Source organism: Apium graveolens, chromosome 3 (assembly GCF_009905375.1).
Source record: "Apium graveolens cultivar Ventura chromosome 3, ASM990537v1, whole genome shotgun sequence".
In the NCBI taxonomy this organism is placed as follows: Eukaryota; Viridiplantae; Streptophyta; class Magnoliopsida; order Apiales; family Apiaceae; genus Apium; species Apium graveolens.
In genome coordinates this window covers 265,728,553-265,739,263 of record NC_133649.1, presented here as the reverse complement: position 1 = coordinate 265,739,263, position 10,711 = coordinate 265,728,553, and the positions used below count along the sequence as shown (strand labels likewise).

The following is a 10,711-nucleotide window of genomic DNA, read 5'->3' as shown; positions in this document are numbered from 1 at the left end:
GAACATACAACACATTATTTAATAATACATATTTTCCAGAAGTAAAAACAAGCTTTACATTTCCTAGTCCTTTGATTTGTTCAGTTGCAACATTTCCCATCTTTAACATAGATCTATCTTCGATTGGTTGAAAATCTTCAAACCAACGAAGATCTTTACACACATGACTTGTTGCTCCAGAATCAATCCACCATACAACATTATCATTCTTGTTGCTTTTCTGGATCCTTTGATCCACTTGGACCAGCGTTATGCTTGCCTTTACCAACCCGGCAATCCTTATTGAAATGACCAGGTTTGCTATACTTCAAACATGCCAATTTTGGTTTCTTGTTGGAAGAGGTATTGTTATTTCCTTTAAACTTCCTCTTTTTACCATTGTCTTTATTAGAATTCTTAGAAGATCCACCATCTTCAACCATATTTACAGAAGAGTTACCGACTTGATTCTTTCCCTTAGGATTATTCTCAATTTCTTGAGCCCTTAAAGCCTCTTCAATTCTGAAGTGACTTCCAAGTTCAACCAAAGCCATCTCTTCCTTATTATGTTTCAGGGTGTGTTTGAAATCTTTCCACGATGGTGGCAGTTTGTCTATAACACTAGAAACTGAAATGGATTCATCCATTTTCATGTCATGTTGAACAAACTATCCCAAAATCCTTAACAGTTCATTATACTGTTCCATGACTGGTCTAGTATCAACCATTTTATAGTTAATAAAATTACTAACCAGAAATTTTTTGCTAGAAGCATCTTCAGCCATGTACTTGGATTCAAGGGAAACCCACAATTCTTTTGCAGACTCAACATTTTGGTATATATCAAAAAGAGAATCAGACATACCGTTCAAGATATGACCCCGATAGATGTAGTCATCATTCTCCCATTTGCAGCGTCTTCTAGTCTGTTCTACAGTTTCCTCCTCAATCATTTCTGGCATTGGAGTACTCAAAACGTACACAACTTTTAATATGGTTAACAAGATATGCATCTTCTTTTTCCATCTCTAAAGTCATGTCCCTCAAACTTGTCTAGTTTTGCAAACTTGTTAGTCATGTCTTTTACAGATTCGTTGTTCGCCATCTTCAGAAAACAAATTTGTATCAATCTTTGTTGTAGAAAAGTTGACGATAACTTGGATTATTCTGAAGTCTTGACAAACAATTTCAGATTGAAACAATTTGGTGGTTATCCAAACTTTTCAACCGGATAAAATCAGAATATAAGAATATAGAATGATGTATTTTGTGTGAATACATCATATTAATATAGGTGTCCAAAAGACAAGTCCTAAGACACGTCCATACATGTCCAAAAGACATGTCCTAAGACACATCCATACATGTCCAAAAGACATGTCCTAAGACACATCCATACATGTTCAAAAGACATATCCTAAGACACGTCCTTTGAGGTATGCGGTTGTGTCTAGTCTTTTCACATTAACACCAACCCCCGCCAATACCGAAAATCATAATAAACTCAAACAAGCATGCACTCCGCACTTTCCCGACTTGTTTGATGAAATATTAAATCACATTGGTCAACTAGTTTATCCGATTACACTAAAATATCTAACAGGAACTTGAAAACCTGGTCAAATTAACTAAAATAACTCTAATGGCTGCTACACATTCTTTCCCTCCATCCCATCCCTCCCTTCAAAAAGTGGCAGCATATAATTTTCTCAAATAGTTGCGGTATATAATTTAAAATGTTGGACCTAAATTTAAATTTGATCACAAATTCCTTAAAAAAAATTGATCAGAAATTATACATTAATATTTTATAGTTGTATAATTTAAAATTTGAACCTGGTAGCTGTTCAAATATACTTATAATGATAATTTTATTTTATTTTTTTGTATTTTTCATGTCAACTAGCATTTATTAGGCAAAGTGGGTAGTTTGAGTTTAAAATTTATAAAACGCCAATTCCTGTCAAAGGGCTGCCTTCGAGAACTCTAATTAAGTCATCAAACAGGTGCTGCTCCTGGATTGACAATCACTCTTGAAACCATAATCACAATTTTAAAAGTCGCGCTAAATAAACTTACAAGATGCAGCACTAGATAAACTTACATGATGCAACACTAGATCTTGCCTCTGCCTGACATGAGGAACCACTCAATGCTTTGTTTAAACTCTAGCTACCAGAGAAAAAAATACACACTAGCTGAACTAGCATAGCAGAATGCAGGAAGCCGACATCTAGAAAACTCTTCTCCTCTAGCCCAGAAATTGACACATAGACGTTACCAACTATGAGCTCCCAACAGAGGAACTACAATCTCTACACCTAATATACTGGAGCAACTGCTCTCACTGCAGGTTCAGGTTTTCCCTGAAAGATAAATAAATATATGTAAATTTATAGTGACCTTTGCCAAATTTCTATACAAACAAAAATCTATTTACCTTGAAGTCCCAATATTTTAAGAGACAAATGCACTTATATAACATTGAAGATTATAGAGAAACTCCTGAGAGTTGTCTGTTAAAAGAAATCATATAATCATGGCTCCACAAATCACATTAACCCCAACCTTCAAGAACAACTGGTCAGAGAAGTGCCAAACGACAAAGGAGAAATGATCAATTATATAGTAGACCAGTTGCAGAAAACAAGTTTTTATCATTGCCATTAATGACATTTCAGGTGAAATTGTATTTTACAGAACTTCAGCTTGCAGAGCTAAGTCAGTCGAGGATATGACTTCTATAAAAGGTGTTCATGCCGTGTCTTCGTCAGTATTGATGATAATAAGGATTCGATTTTGTGGCTAAATTATCTATCACTTCTTACTCTGGTGAGTTTTTATACCTAAGCTTCAAGGTAGGCGAATTTGGAAAGTGAATCAGACTTAATGTTGCTTCGGGGTCTAACTATAATTTAAGAAACCCATTATAGCCCCCACATTCAAATAATATGTATATTCTACCACTAATATAATTTGTGTATAAGCATCACAGCTTGAAAGACTGGTATTATGTAAAGTGACTGAAAATGAACTACGAACTGTCAGAGTGAACAACACAAATTAAGGGCCCATTTGTTAAATCTGAATCACATTTGCTGAACCCGTAAAATGTATGGACAAAATGAACTACGAACTGTCAGAGTGAACAACACAAATTAAGGGCCCATTTGTTAAATCTGAATCACATTTGTTGAACCCGTAAAATGTCTGGACAATCTGAACGAATGGTTATTCTGAACACCCAAATGATTCATGCTGTTAATTTCTATTTAAAATTTATCTGGATGGTAGAAATTTACTATTATACCCTGCTGAATGATTAATATTGTTTGACAAATAGTATCTATTTATCACTGAATGATACCAAAAGAGTGTTTTTTTAATAGTTCTCAAAAATGGCAAATCAACTTAACGATGTTAATACAATTTAAAAATTATTCAATGAAAAACATAACTATATAATTTTGAAGAACTTTTCTTAAAGTTTCTGTGCAATTTGATCACGAAGATCATTCATATATTGTGTGGCTTGAGATCCCCAATATGTGTCATTCATTGGTCCTTCTAAATCTTCATCATCTCCTTCTCCATCACTATTTGACAAGGAAGCTTGATCACATTGATCAAATAATTCATCTTCTAGTTTTTTCTTTCTTATGAAATTGTGAACTGCAATACAAGCTATCACAATATCTCGCTGCGTAGAGAATGAATATGGAGCCATCTATTTGAGGATTGAAAATCTTGCTTTTAACACCCCATAAGCACGCTCGATAACATTTCTTAATTTTGCATGTGCATGGTTAAATTTTTCCTCCTTACTTAAAGCATGCTGACGACGAAAATCTGTTAACCAATATCTTGTATTACGATATGGGGTTAAATATCTACGAGTATTTGTATATGCCGCATCACAAAGATAATATTTATCTGTAATATGAAGTATAATATGATAGTTATATAATGTATAATGTACTTAAAATATTTCAATTTGACTTTAGTAAAAAGATAAGGAATTACATACTTGGTGGAGGAACTGGAAACCCGGAATAAGGATCAAGTGCAACTCCTCTTAATATTCTGGAATCATGTGCTACTCCCTCCCATCCAGCTCAAACAAATGTAAATATCATATTAAAATCACATACAGCTAAAACATTTTGATAAGAATCACCTCTTCCTCGGGCTCTATATCGAGCTTGCTGGTCGGCTGAAATGATTGCATGAACAAGTGTACCATCAAGTGCTCCAATTGCCCCCTTATAACAAAGAAATATACATGTTAAACGTGTCACTAAAAATTAATAAAGAAGTAAACATTTAATTATTAAAAAATAACTCGAGAAACTTGAAAAATGAATCGATGTTTACCGGAAATTTTTTTAGCAGCTCTCTTTGTCTCCTTGAAATATTTGAGTTTGATGTAGGCACTATAATTTCCTTTGCAAATTCCATCATTCCATTCAAAACCTCGTGAAAATATTATGTTCTGTTTGTGTGGAGTGTTGAAATCTATTTTTAATCTTTATAAAGCGATCACTGTGGCTTATAACATGCAAGAACATGGCTATTTTTTCTTCTACAGTTGAATATCTACTACCTTGAACCCAACCACGTTCTTTAAAAAGGTTGCAAAGTTCAATGTAGGCAACACGAGAAAGGCGCATCATATCATGACATTGGGTATTAGAACCATTTAACAACTCCGATGTATAAGCATATCCGGAAAAAATTGAATTATTATCTTTTATTCTTGGCACACTTCTCGAGCGCAAATTTCTCAGATAACAATACATAATCATCAAATACAAAAACTGATCTTAGATTTCCATTGCTAGCCTAAATAATGAGAATGACACTTTAAGTAAAGACTACATATCAAATTAACAAAAAAGTAAAAAATAAAATAATATACTTGCACATGAAGCGTTTTAACGATTTATAGTTAAAAGCATCGTAAAATCAAACTTCCTATTACACACAGAGAGGGAGTACTATATATAAAAAATATTACTGACCGGAAATCGAAAATCAAACTTGATAACTAATTAGAACGGAGGAGGGAGTCCTATGAATAGCACATACTATTATTAATATAGAGATTAAATTGCAATAAAAGATTTTGGACTTCCTATTAGTATATGGGAATTCAAAAGTAAATGAGGTAAAACAGGATAGGTTTTAGTTTTGCATCAGTAGTTTCTTTATAATTAATGTCAAGTCAATGCTCGGTGGTTTCACAGTGCAAATCCCACCAGAACATCGTTTGTTTCCTTACAGATGCAAATATTGCAACTTATTGCTAAAGTGGATTAGAATTTATTCTCAAGTTTAACTAGTTAGTTCTCTTAGAGTCTTCTCATTAAGTTGTCCTTAGTATATGTCTTAATGCAGACTTCTATAAACAGGGATGGTGTAATTGTCCAGCTGAACTGCACAAGTAGAATTGAGTATATACTTCAATTCTGATAGAGTATATACTTGCATGCTCATAAATCCCATTAGGTATTTTATTCTATATTTTACATAGACATTTTCCTCTTTTCTCTGCAAACTCTTGCATGTTTTAATGCATATAGGCCTAATAAACCACCCATTTAGAAAAAAAGATAGCATATAAAACCAATATATATATATATGATATACAACTGCAATTTCAAATGAAGAATTCTCACAGCATCTCTTTATTAACTTAATCATGCTTTATAAAGCTTAAGAACATTTGCTTAATAATTATCGCGGTGACTTGAGTGATTCAACCTGAAATTTTCCACAAGGTCCTCTTGTTCTGATAAAATTCTGTATTCACTAAAAGATATGGGGAGATATAAACAAGGGGAGTTCTCTGTAATGAGCTCCTTAATAGGTTCAATAGTTTTATCTCCCTTGGGATTATAAAAGAAAGCAAGAGAAACTCGTTTTGCACTTGATGACCAATTACTTTCGAGGACAATTGACAAAGTTAGCCTATTCATTGTATATACTACTGTGGTATTGGCCAATCTTTACATACAACTGAAGCTATTAGGTACGGGAGGAATCTCTCTAACTCACTTGAGTTCATGGTAAGCCTCTGTTTTATAAAACAAAAATTGATAAATTACTACATGTATTACTTTTCAAATTAAATCAAGCTGAAGTGGATACAATCATACCCTAAATTTTTAAATTGATGATCAAACTTACCTTACACAACAAATAATTAACTAGCAAAACCAATATTTAGTTCCTCTAAACAATCATATAGCAACCTAAACTTCTAAATTGACAATCAGAATGACATTACCAAGACAAACAATTAAGCAGCAGAAACAATTCCAAGTTCCTATGAACAATCATACAACAACCTAAGCTTCTAAGTTAACGATCACAATAATATTATGTTAACAAACAATTAAGAAGCAGAAACAATTCTGAGTTCATATAACAATCATATATCATATGATACAACAAACATAATAGTTTTGCTCACCTAAAATTAATAAGAATAAGAACATACCTGTTGTTAGTTAGGGGAGAGAGCAGATAGCGAACTTGTAAATTGTAATTGAATATATATATATATATATAAAAAGGAGTAGCTGATGGATTTGTATGGAAGATGGAGACTAGAGAGTAAAGATAACAGAAAAATTTGGGGTGTCGTCCAGATGATTTTGACTGGTCCAGCCCAATAATTTTTTTTACCCAAATGGCCTGAACAACAGACTGATTCAGTTCAGCCCATTCAAATTTTATTCTGCTGTTAACAAATGGGCCCCAAGACATTAAACAAATTAAAAATGTAAGGTGTGGCTACGTACTAAGTACATCCACGTTTCGTTTCTTCTTTTTTAATCAGTACATTTATCTAGCATATCTTCCGTTATATAGCAAAAACGTAGATTAATGATTGTAAAAATTAACGGACAAAGTGCTAGTGGGACGCATTGATTAGGGAAACAGGATACATTAATACTATACTCTAGGAAATCCTGGTAAGGGCTATGAGTCCATTATGACAAGGCTGTGCTAGTCAAAATTCCAGCAGTGGCATGCAAACACTAAACACCTGAAGAAAAGTAGATGATAACCCTACCATGTTATCATTATAAGATCTGAAAAAAGCTTTAGTTCTCTTTCAACATAGATAGCTGTCTTTTAAGGACCTCATTTTCTTTCCTCAGTTTCATAATCTTTTGTTTTAGTGTTTCAACGTTTCTGCTTGAAGTCAGATCTTGCTGCTGTTCGCCCAATTTTGCTTTACTAACCAGCACTGCAAACAAGAAACAAATTACGTTAATTTTGAAGAAATTACTACATTTGCACTTCAACGAATTTCCACCAGTCGGAATATATTGCCATTTTATTTTAACACTTAGCGCTAAAACAGGACAGCTTCAGTTTTATACTTTTGGCTTGTGTACTCACATTCTTTCTCGATATCCTGAAGCCTCCTATTCAACTCATTTTTTTCTTCTTGTTCAATCGAGAGACAGTCCCTCAGATCTTGATTCTCATTCTGATCTGTTAGAAAATAATGAGCATTTATAGTCAAAGAAAAGCAGTCTGGAATTCAAGAATTCTTATATCTGCGTTCTTAGAACCTACATTTCAAATCCACGTCCAGGTGAACTCTCTCCAACCTAGTTGATAGAGTTTCTATATGCTTTCTGTGCGCAGCTAAATCTTGGTGGAGCTGAACTATAGTTGCTTCATTTGATGTCTTTTGGATTAGGCAGGCCCTGATTTTCACATCAGGTTTAAGATATCATATACATGTTTTTACTCAACCCCACCCCCACCCCCCACCCCCCAAAAAAAAAAAAACAAAAAAAATCTTGCATAAAAATAAAAGCACACCTGATCTGGGTTTCCATATCAGTAATCCGGGCTGCATATTCTTGTTTAAGAAATTCTATGGTATTCATATGTTCCTGCTTATGAATTGTGACTATTACTGCCAAGTGCAATTAGAGGAACTCCAAAAGCACTTGATAATTCAATCTACATTATGAAGGAACTTTGAAATGTACAAGCAATTTGCAAAGATCAACAATACAAACGCATGCAAAAAGTTTCCTCTAATTTACTGAATTTTAAAAAATATATGTTACAAGCGTCAGTTGGCTGATTGTTTGCGCTCAAAGCTACAACAAAGTCTAGACATCAAATCTTGAATGGCTCCACTATCATGATTTAGCAATGTATATATAACTTACATTTTCTTTCCTGACACTTTCATCACGCAATCTATTTTCTTCCTCTTTTAATCTTTGGAAATTGCAGCCGCGTTCAACCTGTTATATAAGTGCACATATTTATAAGGTCAAATTCTCCTACAGACCATTTTATGATACAAACTCTAGAAACCTGCAACATGTACAATACAAAACTAGAAGATTAACTATATACAGAATATTAGAAATAAGATCATTAAAAAATCAGAATGTAAAATAGAGTTTATACTACATAAATATACGATTCATTAGGGATACAAATACTACATAAATATACAATTCAGTAAGGATGCATATAAGATTCACACAATTTAAGTTATGATTCACCTCGATTGGAGTTTGTATTTAAATACGAACCACTCCTTGGGTAATTAAATACACGGATTGTAATATGCACATATAATATAACAAAGCGAGGTTAGATTCAGGGGAGAACTACTTGATATCAGAAACTGAGAAATCTAATTTTCAGCCAGTGGATGATTATACAAAAACCGTTCAAACTCCCGGAAAAAAAAACCATTCAGACTAGTTTTTCTAGAAAAACTGAATTTCAGTTTTTTTTTTCACAAGCAGGTTTCCAAGTTCTCGGGCTAAAAAGGTTTCTCGTTTGAACAACAGCCTAAAAATGGTAATGAATATCAGTAACATCTAATCATGAGTTTCTTATAGCTTTGCTTCCGAAGTGAAATTTAAGCAAAATTACTAAAAAATAAATTAGCCTAACAATACAACTTATGCCACTGATGGCGCACCTGATCCACCATTTTATTAAGACAATCAGTGTAAAGCTTTGCCAGTCGCTCATTCTCTGCAAATTACAATAAAATCGTCAAAATGGTATATACCAACTGCAATATAAAAAACATGAGTAACTATAAAGTCTAATTGCAGTGTAAAATCAAGTCAAAAGATGTTTTAATGATTTGATTGCATTCTTGTCTTGGATATGAATTGGTACTAAAAAACATGTTAGCTAAGATTAACCAAAAGAGTATTAGTTTGTCATAAAAGGACCATTCTATCAACAAAAAAACATCATGACATAAAAACAGGAAATCAGCAGATACCTGAAAAGAATAAGAAATACCAAACAAAGCGAACTAAATAAATAGTTCTCAAGTAAGCTAACATTGAAAGCAGAGTAGAACACAAAATTACTTCGTTAATTTCAACGCCAGGCAACAACATAGTTTGCATGGTACTAATCTACAATCTATTCCATCAAAACCTAAATACGAACTCGCACATCCATATCATCCACAATACTTAATACTAATATCATACATAATTTTTAGGATTTGCAAGCTTATACCACTAACCTGCATTTATTTCTATGAATATACTCCATCTTATTATACTTCTTCATCAGTTCATCTAACCTGATTTTTCGAATCATAGCGCTAAGTCCATGAAAAGTTGCATATCACACTCTCCGAATCAACACATTAGAAGAAATTGCAAATACAAAAGTCAAATATCGCAATTAACTTGTAACTGTTTAAAATATCAATAATAATCAAATAAATCGCATTCACCTCGTTTTTTTATACTAATCTAACATTTACTCGAAAATAAAATTCGAGTCATAAATATATGTAACTTTGTATGTAACAAAAAGGCATAATAAAGAGTGATATACGAACCAGATTTGAGGCTAACGAGATTGAATTGAAGAGCCTCTCGCCTCTTAACTTCGGCATTACAATAAGATTGCAGCGACTGGACCTCCTCGGCTCTCTTCTTACAATCCTGAATTAAAACAATACAAAATTATATGATTGCAGTTTTACATTTAGGGATTTAAAGTAAGAGTGAGTTTGTGTGCGTAAGAGAGAGAGAGAGAGAGAGAGACTTGCATCGTATATTTTATCAAAATCGGAAAGGATTGAATCGAAATCTTTGTTTGCCGCCATTTTCTATTTCATCAAGCTCCCTACCTCCTGCCGCTCAAATTGTTTGGGATATTCTTAACTGTACGAGGCCTTTTGTTTTGATTATAATTTTTTTTTTTAATTAGGGTTTTCAAATGTTTTGATGGATTATTAGGAAAGAACAAATGTTAAAGTAACATTTGGGATATCTACAAATAGATTTCCTAATTCACACGGGGTAACCGAGTCCAACTTTTTAATGTTGACTCGTTTAAAATATGTCTCGAATTCAAATTTTTATTATGTCAAAATTTTTGTCATAAACTCATTAAGAAAAAGGTTATTCGCGAAATTATTCACGAGCAGCTCATAAACTATCATTCAATGAACAACTTATAAGTATCATTAACAAACTTTTGATCGCAAATAATTTTGTTTATTAACGCATTCTCACGATTCCTGAATTTTTGCATGAGTTTTATTTATTCTTTTTTTAATAAATAAAAAATATCAAATACAAATTTAAAAAACCTTACAAATAAATATGAGTGTTTAGCATTCTGATTATGATTTGAGTGTTTGTCATTCTGATTTTGATCAAATTACGTTATTTCTATTTAAAATTATGATATTGAC

The 10,711-nt window shown here is 32.8% G+C and overlaps 2 protein-coding genes across 5 annotated transcripts; both read right to left on the bottom strand.

The window, feature by feature from the left end:
* Nucleotides 1-1,999: 1,999 nt before the first annotated feature.
* Nucleotides 2,000-6,633, bottom strand: LOC141713286 (uncharacterized). 3 transcript variants are annotated; one of them, XM_074516633.1, is made up of 4 exons: nucleotides 4,354-6,633; nucleotides 4,157-4,241; nucleotides 4,007-4,075; nucleotides 2,000-2,345 (listed from the first exon to the last, which is right to left on the bottom strand). In XM_074516633.1, exons 1-4 carry the CDS (start codon nucleotides 4,438-4,440, stop codon nucleotides 2,335-2,337), a joined length of 252 nt encoding a protein of 83 aa, XP_074372734.1. In that variant the 5' UTR covers nucleotides 4,441-6,633; the 3' UTR covers nucleotides 2,000-2,334. The 3 variants fall into 3 exon arrangements, with proteins under 3 accessions (XP_074372734.1, XP_074372732.1, XP_074372733.1); XM_074516631.1 differs by lacking the exon at nucleotides 2,000-2,345 and adding an exon at nucleotides 3,323-3,912; XM_074516632.1 differs by lacking the exon at nucleotides 2,000-2,345 and adding an exon at nucleotides 3,325-3,828.
* Nucleotides 6,634-6,915: 282 nt separating this feature from the next.
* On the bottom strand, nucleotides 6,916-10,234 carry LOC141713285 (protein At-4/1). 2 transcript variants are annotated; one of them, XM_074516629.1, is made up of 8 exons: nucleotides 10,061-10,234; nucleotides 9,848-9,953; nucleotides 8,957-9,012; nucleotides 8,184-8,261; nucleotides 7,825-7,898; nucleotides 7,573-7,706; nucleotides 7,393-7,488; nucleotides 6,916-7,237 (listed from the first exon to the last, which is right to left on the bottom strand). In XM_074516629.1, exons 1-8 carry the CDS (start codon nucleotides 10,115-10,117, stop codon nucleotides 7,092-7,094), a joined length of 747 nt encoding a protein of 248 aa, XP_074372730.1. In that variant the 5' UTR covers nucleotides 10,118-10,234; the 3' UTR covers nucleotides 6,916-7,091. The 2 variants fall into 2 exon arrangements, with proteins under 2 accessions (XP_074372730.1, XP_074372731.1); XM_074516630.1 differs by having other exon boundaries at nucleotides 10,057-10,193.
* Between the last annotated feature and the right edge of the window lie 477 nt (nucleotides 10,235-10,711).